We start from the raw sequence: 14240 nt of genomic DNA on the forward strand, positions 1-14240 counted from the left end.
GAATTTTTAAAGGAAAATGAGTTTCAAAAGAAAATGAGATATGATTATATGTGATATGTGAAAAGTTTGTAAAAGATGGGAATCTAGCGGTTAAGTGGGGTTATACACTTAGCACCTCGAAGCTATAAGAGAATAAATTGGTAGCAACCTAGCGGTTAAGTGGGGGTATACACTTAGCAAACTCCAGCGGTTAAGTGAGAGTATACACTTAGCACCTTGAAGCTATAAGAGGATAAATTAGTAGCAACCCAGCGGTTAAATGAGGGTATACACTTAGCAAACTCCAGCGGTCAAGTGTGAGTGTACACTTAACATGTGGAAATATGAAATGAAAAATGAATATTTAAATGTGATAAATGAACTTGTTAATGCATTTATTATATGAATCAAGCTTGTGGTATGATATATATTGTTTTATGTTTTATTTATCGTTTTTCATTAACTTGATATAAATTGTTTTAATACTCAATGATATGAGATATGGGTTTGATAGGTATTAAATGTAAAGAAAAACATTTTGGGTGTTTATTAAGTATGCATTAACAAAACTCTAAGCTTGATTTACAAAACGGTTATGAAATTTTAGAAAGTAAACACATTTGTGAAAACCTTACAAAGATTACCGTTTAGTAAATTTAAGATAGAGATTTTCAAAGGAAAAAGAGGTGCTCACATCACACATGTATGGTCAGAATATTTTATACTTACTGAGTGGTGGACTCACACATTCCCCCTGTAAAATTGTAGTAATTTTACAGATACTGCTGATGAGGAGATAAATGATGATCATTATGCTTGTCTAGGATTTTGCTCATGAGGCTTGCAGGAGGCCTCTCACCTTTTGAATGACTAACTCATGTTGAGTCAATATTTAAAATTAGGGATAATTGCACCATTGGTTATTGTGGTTGGTCAAAATTACAAATCACTCCCTCTGGTATCAAAATAAATTCAAAAGTCATTGTGGTTAGCTTAATTTACAAATAGCTCACTGGAGTCAAATTCTGTTAAAAATTTTGACAGAGTTCGTTAAACGCTATGTCAGCACCACGTCAACGCCAATAAAATGGTGACACGTGTCGATCTTAATAAAAAAAATATATAAATCTATTAAAAATATAAAATAATAAAACTTATTTTTTATTTTAAAAAAAAAAAAAAAAGCAAAGGGCTAGCTGCCAGCCAGTAGCCATCCCTTTGGGGGTGGCGCACGGCCACCCCCGACACCTCGGAGCGCTTGAAGACAGGCATGCCACCAATGTTCTCGACGAGGGACTGGTGCTTCTTAAAGAGACAAACTAGATACAGAGGGTGATGATGAGGCAGAAGACAAACTAGATTCAAAAGGCTCATTTAGGGTTTTTCTCTGATCTAGGGCTTGAATTTCGATGACGATGATGAAGAAGACGAATCGGATACAGAGGGTGTTGAGGTTCGAATAATACTGGGTACGGTCGGGGGTGGCCGCGTGCCACCCCCTGCCATCTTTGGGGTTGACATCCAGCCACGACCAGCCCCCCATTGGTTGGGGTGGCCAGCCACCCCTTTGCTATTTTTTTTTTTAATTTTAATTTTTTTAAAAAAATAAGTTTTATTATTTTATATTTTTAATAGATTTATATTTTTTTATTAAGATCAACACGTGTCGTCATCTTATTGGCACTGACATGGCGTTTAAATGAATCTGTCAAAATTTTTAACGGAATTTGACTGTAGGGAGCTATTTGTAAATTAAGCCAATCACGTGGACATTTGAATTCATTTTGATATAAGAGGGAATGATTTGTAATTTATACCAACCACATGGACCAATGGTGCAATTATCCTTTAAAATTATTTGTGTAAATGCTGTTGTGGCATCTTTGATTTTATTTCAAGACAATAGTAGTTTCATGTTTTTGTAATAATATTATGCTTTATTTATAATTTGTTATCTCAAATAGAAGCTCTGATATTATGTGATGAAGAGTGAGATATGATCTTTTTATTAAAAAATAAAATAAAATTGTACATGTTTTCTTCTGCTGCCAATGTATGTAAATGTAATAGCACCATGTGGAATTATGATATTTCTGCTTTGCGACTTATATAAAAGTCGGGGTGTTACACCCACTCTGTGACATCTCACATCGGCTAAGTATATGAATGATGATATACTTATATGTATTCACATCATTCTTGACATAACGTATTTTAAAGCCATAATGACCATGAACTTATAAGAACTCCGCAATAAAGCGTTCTAATACGAGAGTAGTATCGGGATTGGTAACCTCCTTGTAAGTCCATGGGTAATGGCCATGGTTTTATAATTGAATTGTGTGGATAATTAAGTGGGTCAATGATGCACAAGAACATATGTCAAATGTGTCAAATTTCAATGTCTTTTAAATTTTTAGGAAGACTATGATGCAAATAGCCAAAAGATCAATCTTTAAGACCTTGGCTATTTATTAACGTGGACAACATAATTTATAGTTCGTTTGATTTTGCAAGTTAAAAAGTATGTTTTTAAATAAAATCGTTGAAACTGAAAGTATCATGTTTAGAAATGCATGTGTTTGAAAAACAAATAGGGGTTTGAAAGCATTAAAAAAGAAATTGCAAATAAAGAGTGCATTTATTAACTCATGATTTTTAAAAATATTAATTGTATTTTTAAAAATTATATTTTTATTAACTTCATTTTAAAATCTTTATTTTTTCTAATCATACGTGTTGAGGAAATTATCTTTCTCAAAACCCAATTGAGCCAATAACTGAATTCTTGGCTCAATCGGTTTGACCGACCCGAGAAAGCTCGGTCAGTCATAAAGATCTCGAAAGATTATTGAAGAATCTTGTATACATGCATGATCTAGGGATGTATTCTATCTCAGAAAGGTATGCACTTGGGAACTCGAGAATAACATGAAGAGTGCCCCTATCTAGTTGGTCCTGAGCTGAGAAATATCTGGGACACTTAACCACCTTAAGGGGATCGTGGACTTTAGAACTTAGAAGACGCGGAGTACGCGACACTCTTTCCTTGAGAGACAGTGATCCAGAAAAAGCGCTCTCTTCCAAAGGTTTGGAGATTGTGGGTCACTACTCTAACGACCCACCCCAATGACACAGTATTGTCTACTTTTGGCTTCCCTAAACCAGACTTCACAGGAGGTCACTCATCCTAATACTACTCTCGCAGAAGCACGCTTAATTGTTGAATTCTGATAGGTTCATGACCATCACGGTTTTAAAACGCGTTGTGTCAAAAATGGTGCGTTTATACATATAAGCACATCCCCATTTCCAAGCAATGTGAGCCGTCACAATCACCCATTCTTGGGACCCAATTTTCCCGCTAGCGACCTTCATGAGATCACCCCATTCTTGGCAAGTGCCCGCTGGCAACCCTCATGGGCTTGTGCACGCTTCCCCCATCTCAGGCTAGGCAATGACTCTAATACAATTTATAATGACCCACCCCAATGACACAATATTGTCCGTTTCTTGTTCCCCCAAACCAGACTTCCCAAGAGGTCACTCATCCTGGTAATACTCTCGCAGAAGCAAGCTTAACTGTGGAGTTTTAATAGGTTCATGATCATCACAGCTTTAAAACGCGTTGTGTCAAGAAGGGTGCGTTTATACACATAAGCACCCTGGCGATGTGGGTCGTCACAACTAGCTCCTTGAGAAAGTCGTGGGTCACTACCTCCCTGAAGAGATCGTAGATCTCAAGAAGTCTGTGACTCTCTAAAAAAGTTATAACCGCATATATGTGACTATAAATAAGCTGCAACTTTGTGTATCATACTACGCTGAATTTATCTTATTTATGCTCAATACTCTTTGAAATTATCTACTAATTTAAGCATCAGAGTGAGACACTGTCCACGCATTCGACAAGTCTTTGCTAGCCGGCATATCTAGAAAGAAACCAATCGAAAGTTGACAAATTACCAAATAAAACTGTAGCAACAGTACTTATGACAAACCTTTTAAGTGGGAATGGGGAAGGGTATTATAATTGGATTGTGTGAATAATCCACACATGTGAATTATGTGAAAGCTGTCAAATTTCAAAGGGCATTAGGAAGACTTTTGGTGAAAACCGGACAGAAGCCTATCTTTAAGACATTTGACTTTGGTGTCGCAATGATGACGCTCCTGATTCTCACCAGCACCTGAACCGGCCGCCTGTCACATTTTAGTTCTATCACTTCGGGTAGTGTTGAACCCTGCACGTGGGGCAGGCATGAGAAAAAGGAATAACAAAAACAGTGAAAGAATTTTTATTTTTATTTTTATTTTTTAAAAAAAAAAAAATTAAGAGACAAGAATTTAACGAGTATTTGGAGCGTTTATAGACGGGGGATTCCCGTGGGAATTTTGACAAGTTTTCAAATTATTCGGGTCCCACTAGTTAAATGTTATTTTTAATTAATTCGAATATAAATTTGGATGAAATATAATTATATTCGGTTAATTACTTTAAAAATAATGATTCAATGCCACCTAAATATATAATTTTTCACCATTAATTTTTAAATTTTTTTTATTTTTTAAAAATAAATTAAAGTGGGGGACCACTTTGCCACATAGACAAGGTGGTGAAAAGTTGTATATTTAAGTGGTAGTGAATCATTACTCTTACTTTAATTTAAAAATTGATGAGCCGTTACTGTATTTATCAAATTTGCCGGACACCATAGCTCATCTAACATATAAAAGAAAAAAGGAAAAAAAAAAAAAAAAAAACTCTTACTCTTGATAAAATATGTACATATCTTTGGAATATAGTTGCTTTGAAATAAAAAAAAATATAAAGATAATAGTGAAAGTAAATAGGTAAAATAGAGAGTGCGATCCAAGCATTTTAAAATATCCGGTAGCTAATTTTTTATTTTTATTTTTCTAAAAAATGATTGTTTTAAAAAATGATTTTTTTTAAAACTAGAATAGAGAAATTTTTTTGCTAAACCCAGTATAAATATATGAATAGTTATAAACATTGGACACTTGGTGATAACATGTGACACTTGTTAAAAGTATATTTTGGTGGGATTCAAACTTTTTTGGAAAAACTTCATTTCATAATTTTTGTAGAAAGATATCCAAACTTTAAAAAGTGTCAATTTAGGGTATCCATCTTTCAATTTTTCGAATTTCAACATTTCATTAGAATTTTCTGTTAAATTCTATCAAAATTTTCAAAATATCCTTGTTTTTTTTTTAAAAAAATTTTTTTTATAAAAATCTTCAAAGATTCAGGAATTAGTATTTTTGTAAATTCTGTTAAATTTTGAATAAATCCTTGCATTATTTTTTTAAGAAAAAAGAAAAAGAATGGTATTTTAAAATTGTTGACAAGATTTAACAGAAAAATAACTTCATAAAAGGGTATCGAATTATGCATAACTTTGAGATAAGTGTCATGAACTAGCAAACGTCTCAAACTTGGGTATCCAAGTTTTCAAATGTCTTACTAAGTGTATTCTGTTAGGATTTACTGTTAAATCCTGCAAAAATTTCCAAAATATCCTTGTATTTATTTTTTAAAAAAAAGTTTATAAAATTTTTAAAGATTCAGGCATGAATATTTTTGTAAATTCTATTAAATTCTAATCAACACCTAGATCCTAGCATTTTTTTCTTCTTTTTTTTTTCCTAAAAAAAATGGAGGTATTTTGATACCGTTAAGTGAGACGTTTGAAAATTTAGATACCCCAATTTGAAACGTTTGCTAGTTATCTCAAAATAGCATATAATTCGATACCTTTTTGTGATGTTATTATTTTAATAGAAAATTCTAACGGAAGGTTGAAATTGAAAAAAAAAAAATTGAAAGATAGATACTCTAAATTAACACTTTTTAAAGTTTGAATAACTTTTTGTAAAAGTGATAAAAAATCAAGAATTATAAATAATTTTTCTTTCTTAAAAAAAAAAAAAAAAATGGTCACGTCACCGCCCTTAGTAGAGAAAAAGGTTAACCACGCGCCTACCCTAATCTAGTCAGAGTGGTTGGCCGTTGTAGTGGCCTTACAGTCACCCTTAGGCCCATTGCTCACCTAAGTATTTATTATTCCCGTCTACAACATACTCAATTGCTATTTTCCACTCGAACATGGACTATATTCACAAGATACTCCAAATAAGAAACCCTCACAAAAAAAATTAAAAAAAAAAAAAAATGAACTTTTCATTAACTTAATAATAAGTAGTAAAGGACAAAGGTGTGCTTGAAGATTAGATAGAAATAATCAGGATATTTCACTCGATTAATGCATGCTCAAAGAATAAAAGCCTTTTTTATTTTTTATTTTTTCTTTCTTTTCTCAACTAAGTAGATTTTTTTATTTTTTTTAACAAACAGCGTGTACTATCATATATTACTCAAGAAAGCTCTAGAGCAAAGACAAAAACAAGAGGTACAAGACTCCTATACCCTAAGCCAGATAAATCTGACTTGAATAGCAACCAAATCAATACATAACCATTACAGGGACAGCACTGAGCCATTCTTTACATTTAAGCACAATCAACAAATAAAAGAGAGTAGATCTAGCACCTAAGCTAACAAATAGTCCAGTAACATTTAAGTATCATAGAGGCAGATTGTGAAAAGAAAAGAAAAGAACATAAAACACCCTAAACAGAGCCAAAACCGAGACTGGCATCGAGTGGCGCCGCCACCGGAGACCTCTTCTGCAACAGAAATTCGCCGGAAGATCTCGGATCCACCAAAAAGCCCCTAACCACGCCATGGAAAATAAGCCATGACCCACACACGCTAGTCCAGGGAGTGACCTCCCTGGCATGTGTAGGCCACGCGCCGAGCGTGAAGAACCGGCACGGTCGTGGCTAGAGGCTGCTAGATTGGAAGAAGCCAGGGACCATCGTGGAGAGGTGCGTGTCTTGGAAAAATCAACCGAAGTGAGCAGATTTGACTCCAAAGAAAGAAACCAAAACAAAGATATATCAGGTTAGAAACTCCGCTGGAAAAACACACCAGAAAGTCGCTCTCCAACCCAAATCCAGTGAAGTCGTCTGCAGGGAAACATCAACCACTACCAGATCTACCCGGGGGAACAAAAACTCCAAAGCCTTAATGGATGGTGGACACCAAAAACTTCACTGACTCTAACCAGGGAGGAGCAAAAAACCTCCCGCACCTTAGAAAGGCGAGGAGAAAACACCACCGGAGGACGGAGGTGTGGAACCTCCCCACCCTGAACATCTAGCCGCTTAGTCTTCTTTTACTCTCTAGGGCCGGCTCCAGAGAGAAAGCGACACATTGTACCTTTAGGGTGTGTTTGAGATTGCGATTTCGTAGATAATAAATGCGATTTTAAACCAAATCGCAAAACATAAATCGTTTGAGAACTGCGTTTTAAAAAATTGCGATTTGAAAACGCAGAAAATCTGTTTTTCCAAATCACAAGTAAGATGGTGCTTTTTTGAAAACGCATAATTTTAAAGGCTAAACTGCGATTTTGTCAAACGCTTAACTGTGTTTTTAAAAATCATTTTTTTCAAATCGCACATTTTAAAATCGTTATTTTAAATCGCACTTTTTGAAATCGCAAACCCAAACGGACCCTTACTTGCCTAATTCCAAAGCCCCTTATGATTAAGTAGAATTAGAAAGCTAATACTTTATCAACCACGTGAGTGGTGCTTATGATAAGAATTAATGCAATGAAGGCCATGCTGATTACAGCCACTTGCTGCTAATATCATTAATTTTCTACCACGTTTTTCATGTTACTTTTTGCTCCACTCGGCTATTGCTTATCGTCGGTCAATCAATTGATTATCCTCCATCTAAAACGTTTCCCACACTTTTTTTTATTTTTTTTATTTTTTATTTTTTTAAGGGGAAACGTTTCTCACTCTTTAAGTCTTGTGGTAATGAAATAGGTCGAACGTTTTTTCTTTCAGCCCGCTTTAACCGTGGGAAGAATTTCCTCCGAATTAGATAAAAAACGGTTGGTATGTATAATATAATGTCTTGCAAATTCCTTTCTTTTTTTTTAAGCTGAGTTTAACAAATTGAGTTTAAAAAATTTCTTTTAAATCTCGTTTTGAAAGTCCTTCAAAGACCTTTTTCATACTGTGAATTATTTGGAAAAATAAAATAAAATTAGTCCCTTTATATTCTTGCAATTTTGATTTAAATATCTAAAGTTTTCAGTTTTGACGAATTTGGTTCTTAAATTTGTTTGTTTGTTTGTTTTTTTTTTCAAATAAGTTCTTCGGTCAACGTACGTCCAATTAATTAACAATGTGTCATGTTAAACCAATCAATTAATTTTATGAGAACCTCGTTTGGCACATCATGTGCGAACTATACGTGTCACGTAACACAATTACTTAAATTATAAATTTACCCTAAAATTTTTAATTTTAATGTAAATTTGTAATTTAAAGTAATTATGTTACGTGACATGTACATTTAGTACATAACATGTCAAACACGAGCCACGTGACATTAAATAATTGGTCTGACATGATATATCGTTAATTAAAGAATAAGTTAATAAAATAACCTATTTGAATTCAGCGAAAAACCTTAAAGACCTAATTGTTGAAGTTCAAAACCTAGAGACTAAATTGAAATCGCACGAAATCATAAGAACTAAATTTGATTTTTCCCTTCAAATAAAACTAAGAGAGACATAGAATTTCAATGCTCTCTTTCATTTTCGAGACAAGGTACACAATCTCCATGCAAGTTCAATTGAAATTCCAAGCTCCCTGAACACTAACTTAGTCCCACTGTGGAAAGGGGGAAAAACCCCTCACTGTAATCAAAGAATTTCTCTATCTTGAAGAAGTAAAGGATTATTGAATACTACCATGCAAACCGGCTTCCTGTTCCATCAAGAAAACGATCAGTATGCCATCCTCTGGCCTGCAGTCCAGATAAAAATGGAGAGAACACATCATTCATCTTGTCGTAAGCCTCTTGCAGGAAGCTACCACTTGGCTCATGAAAAGACTTCTCCATATGTACAGCATATGCCGCAACAAGCCACCCCCTCAATGCATCTTCAGCAGTAGCATCATGCTCCAATATCATGTCAACCCATTTAGTTCCATGACTTAAAATAAACTTCTCCTCAGGGAATATTTGCTTCAATTCGCGAAGTTTTGACGGCTTCACCGCCTTGTGCAAAGCCCTTCCAACTTTTACATTTCCAGCATCTTCTATTAGCCGCCCGGTAAACAGGAGATCTTCTCGGTATCTTAGGTCAGCAGGGCTAGATATTTTCCCTGTCTGCTTGGATTTCAATCAAACAGCAGAACAGATAGGGAGAAATTAAAAATAAATATATATATACACAAGTAAAATAATAGGAAACACAAGTATGCTATTGAGTATGAACTTCAAAACAAACCTTGAGAAAATCAGCCACAAGCATTGCAGTTCTCTGAGGATTCAATGTGTTTACAGGAGCAGCTCGCATTTCTTCAACAACACTGTATACATGTATGATCGAAAGAAGAGGCCCGACAACCAACTGAAAGAAATCATCAGTGATTAGAAGTTCAGAACCACCAGACAGCATTAGATTTCTATGAAACAAGATTAATTGTTACATCTCCAAAAGTAAATAAATCTTAGTTGCAAATTTGTCTTAATGTATATGAACTAATCCACAACCAAGACTCCAAAAGCACCATTCACCATGCTTTGGAACTTCCGAAAAAAAATACAAACTACTGGCACCTTTTAAATACTTAATAACCTGCCTCATAATATCATAATCACAAAACATGTTTTCACTATTTTTATCAATTTTGAATAAATATTTATAAATTGATTCGTCCCAGGAAGACTAGGCTTCACTCAATTTTTAAATATATTAACATACTATATCAATTTTTAAAAATATTAAGTTCTATAAATTTACTTTTTTAAATTTTTGGAGTAAGTGAGGAGAGCTTGTGATGTTGAACCAAAGTTTGTGGGTGCCTATTTCAGATGGATTTTGGGCTAATACCAAAGAGAGAAGTGATGTGAATTTGAGGTATAGAGCATTAACTTAAAAAATTTCAAAAGAGTCGCAAACAAATTTTTAAGTCCACAGCATACATCATCCTTTCTTCTCTAACTCCAAATTGTTGTGTTACTTCCATTTTTTTTTCCTGTAAAGAATGGTCCACATTTCGATGTAACAGACTATTGAATTTACCATGAATATGAACTCTCTCATTCTTCAGGTTTCCAGTCATATATAACATTAAGTCAGAGTAAAATTTTCATTTCATGATAGTCTAAAAAAGAGTAGTATCAGAAAGTGCAATCCCAATATTATGAATGCGATTAAATAAAATATACAAACTGTGCTGAGATTCCAGAAATCAAACATTGATACATTGATGACTACCTTTCCTTGCACCGATGAACAAATAGTAGATGCTAATTGAATTCCTGCTCCTAATCCAACAACATTGAAAAGAGTTGAGATGGCCTCGCCCTTTGCAAAAAGATCACTAAGATTGCCTTCTTTGGCAAATGAAGAATATATAGGTAATCTTGTGGCTCTTGCTGCAACAACTGCCATCCCCTGTTTACTCAAAGGCAGAGAAGGGGATTGTTATAAGGTCCACTACAAGTACCAATATAATATACTATACATTTGGATGTAAATAATTTTTATCGAAATGAAATTAAAACTTCTAAAAACAGTAGAATATATATATATATATATATATATATATGTATGGATTTATGTATGTATGTATTTTATAAGTAATCAAAATTGATAAAGATATAGAATATAATTTTTTTAAAAAGAAAAGAGAAGACATATCTATATTTCTATATAAAGAATATATTATGGAAGAGAGTATACCTTTGCAAAATTGCCCAGGCCTGCCATTTCAAGAAATAGATGTGGACATAAGGGAGAAAGTACTTCCAAGCCGGTGCCCAAGTCATATAGTACATCAGCTGCAAGATGGAAGGCTCATTTCAGTTAGGCACCTTATAAAATTAGTATATAATACTTGCTGAAAAAAAAAAAAATAATCAGATAACACAACTCTAATGCACATTCAACATAAAGACAAAAGGGCAGAAACATAAAAAGCAATGTTCTAGAGCCAAAGATGCATACCCAGAATTCTCCAACTTTTAGGCTCCGAATCCATTCTAGCCCCCAAGTTGCTACAAATGAGCTTCCCCACATGCTGCATCCCATCCTTTAGAATCTGCAAGCCAACAAAAGAGACATAAAAAATTCTTAACAAGCACACAATCAGGATTAGACACATTTAGGGATGTAATCGAGCCGAGTCAAGTTTGAAGATTTCAAGACTAGCTCGTTTATGAGTCGAGCCTAAATAGTAGAGCTCGAATTCGAGCCGAGCTATAAATTGCATGTTCAAGCTCAGCTCGTTTAAAATTCGGGCGAGCTCGAGCTCAAGCTTGAGTTCGTTGAAAATAACATTCGAGGCAAGTCGGGTTACTCGACAAGCTCGGTTCAACTAGAGCTCGAGGTAGACTATTAAATTTTTCAATGAGTGATCAAAGCAGAATTCAAGCCCAAGTTTATAAACAACCTCTATGCATTTATTAATAACATAAATATATAATATGTAACTATATAAGGCATATTATAAAATACAGTACATAACTATAGTTTATAAGTAACAAATTAACAATATGTTATTATACATAACTAAAGAGTATAAACTATGGTATTTGTATAATGTGAACAAATAGTAAGTCTAATATATTCTATAAAACTAAGTAACTATAATATAAGTATAATATATAACTATTGTTAACCATGTGTGATGTCATATATATATATATGCTAACTATTTAATATTGTTATATTGTTATATACTAACTATTAATAACTTAATATGTTAATTTAACATAGTAAATATTGTTCTCAAAGTATTATAATTAATATGTAATACTATATATATTATACCATATTTACTAATGTATATGTAAGATATGAACGAGCTAATGAGTCGGACGAGCGATCCGGTCGAGCTTTAAACAAGTTGAGCTCGCGAGCTCCTATCGAGTTTTGTCGAGCGAGTCGGGTATGTATCACTTACTAATCGAACTGGTTTCTACAGTAATGATCGAGTTTCTACAGTATCGAGCTCAAGTTCGGATCGGGATAAACCGAGCGGGTTGTCGAATAGACTGGTTTATTTACATCCCTAGACACATCCACAAATCAATTGATCCAAGTATTGAAAACTTACCCAACTCACAGCAGTTGCTTGGGCAGGGGTCGGTCGCAAGCCTGCAGCAAATAACAGTGACTGTAAAGGAGTAAAGCAGAAGCATATAGAACAAATATCAGTTACACTTTCTCAATCCATGCACATAAATTTATTTATTTATTTTTTAAATGAATGAAATCAAGCATGAATATAGCTTGTACATAAATTAAAACATCTACTCTAACTTATTATATACTCAAAAACCAAATATCTCAGTGCTCAAGATAAATATCTACTTTTACAGTTTCTCCAAACAACAAACTTTTAATCTCGAACAATGTAGTTCTATAAAACAACAAACTTTTAATCTCGAACAATGTAGTTCTATATATATATATATATATTTCAGGGACAAAATAGGAACTTTGGGTGAAAGACCTGAGTTGACAGCACCGATAGCGTAGCACTGGTGAAGTGTTGCAGAGCCCGAAACTGCGTGTACCTAAGATACCCCTCACTCACACTAAAAAGAAAAAGAAAAATTAGTGCGAAGCTTGTAGTGTTTGATAAAAATGACAAACAGTGAAAGAAAATTAAATTCTAACCTGTACGGATATCCAGAAGGGAAAAATTTGTTAAGGAAGGAGTCAACCACTCTGTGAATTACCGGCCTTGAATCATCCAAAACCTTCACCTACATTATTAATTAATAAAAAAGATAAAAAAACCAAAATTTTCCAATTCAATTAAAAGAAAAAAGAGAAAAGGAAATTGAAAAGTGGTATTGTCAAGGACTCACGGAGAGTTGACCGTCCGGTTCGAAAAGGAAGCGGCGAGAGTGGGAGCCGGAGATTTCGGTCCAGACGAGAGGGGGCTCGGGGGGAGGTGACTGGGGCTCCTTCTTTGGCATCTTCAGCTTTTCCTGGGTTTGGATGAATTGAAAAGACATGAGAAATGAGCGAAAATGGAAGAAAATGATGAAAGTTTTGAGGGTTTGAGAGCGTACGAACCAGCAAGTTCATGGCGAGTCGGAGGAGGTCCTCGGGAGTCGGAAGAAGATGTAGTACAGAGAGGAGGATTTTGGGGGCGTGGACTGTAAATGATTGAGACGGTGTCGCTTTGGACTATCAGCCTTTAGTATAAAAAGGGGAAATAGGAATTATAGAGTCCTCTCCTTTTAATTGCACAAGTAATTATTAAGGTTTACTTAAATTACAAATTATTTTATGGAATAAAAAAATTTATAAAGAGTCTTTGTGGTAAACTATAATTACAAATTACTCATTAAATTCATTTTTCGTTCACCAAATTAATAGAATCTGTTAGTTTGCCACGTCATATAAATAGTGAGATAAATAGTGAGACAACCTTTAAATATCATTTGTATTGTAATCTACTAACGGACTTTGTTTCTTTGGTGGACGGAAAACGGGTTTAGGGAGTTATTTGTAATTATAATACCACATAGAGTGATTTGTAATTTAGGCTAACTCCAAAGTCTAGTGGTACAATTATTCCTATTTATTTTATGGTCAAAATTTAAAGTTAATATATTTAATGGTGAACATGATTTTACATTATTTAAATTTGTTTTTAAAAAAAGTGATAATATTGACTTCATATATATTGTTAGATACAACAACTTCAAATTCTAACCTTTTATTTAAAATTGATAATATCCATTTCATTCGAGAGATGACCCTATAATTTCAACTTAGTTTAAACTTTGCTATAATTCCAGCATATTCTTGTTCTTCTAGTTGATTCAATGAAGTTAAACTCTTCTTTCAAAAAAAAAAAAAAAATAGTTTTAACATTGCTACATTATAATTTAGTACTTCTAAAAATGTTGTAAAATAGCCTCTCTCTCTCTCTCTCTCTGAAAGGTTCTAGAGACAGAGAGAAAATTTCGAGTATGCTCGCTGGGGGGGGAGGCTTCTCGTCTCCCCCTCCTGGCGTCGGTCTTCCCCCTAGCTCGTGAGGGCTAGGATGGGGTTTTTTTGTCACCCCACTGGTCTCCAGTGGTGGGTGTTTTGTTCTCCCAACCTTAGGGT

At 34.1% G+C, this 14240-nt stretch overlaps 1 protein-coding gene across 1 annotated transcript; it reads right to left on the reverse strand.

Annotated features, from left to right (window-relative positions):
- Positions 1-8614: 8614 nt before the first annotated feature.
- LOC133857331 (protein root UVB sensitive 2, chloroplastic) lies at positions 8615-13307 on the reverse strand. Its single transcript, XM_062292553.1, has 10 exons — positions 13197-13307; positions 12986-13108; positions 12792-12880; positions 12625-12709; positions 12226-12285; positions 11115-11208; positions 10851-10948; positions 10383-10562; positions 9390-9512; positions 8615-9268 (listed from the first exon to the last, which is right to left on the reverse strand). Exons 1-10 carry the CDS (start codon positions 13206-13208, stop codon positions 8843-8845), a joined length of 1290 nt encoding a protein of 429 aa, XP_062148537.1. The 5' UTR covers positions 13209-13307; the 3' UTR covers positions 8615-8842.
- Positions 13308-14240: the final 933 nt, after the last annotated feature.

Source organism: Alnus glutinosa, chromosome 14 (assembly GCF_958979055.1).
Source record: "Alnus glutinosa chromosome 14, dhAlnGlut1.1, whole genome shotgun sequence".
NCBI classification, from domain to species: Eukaryota; Viridiplantae; Streptophyta; class Magnoliopsida; order Fagales; family Betulaceae; genus Alnus; species Alnus glutinosa.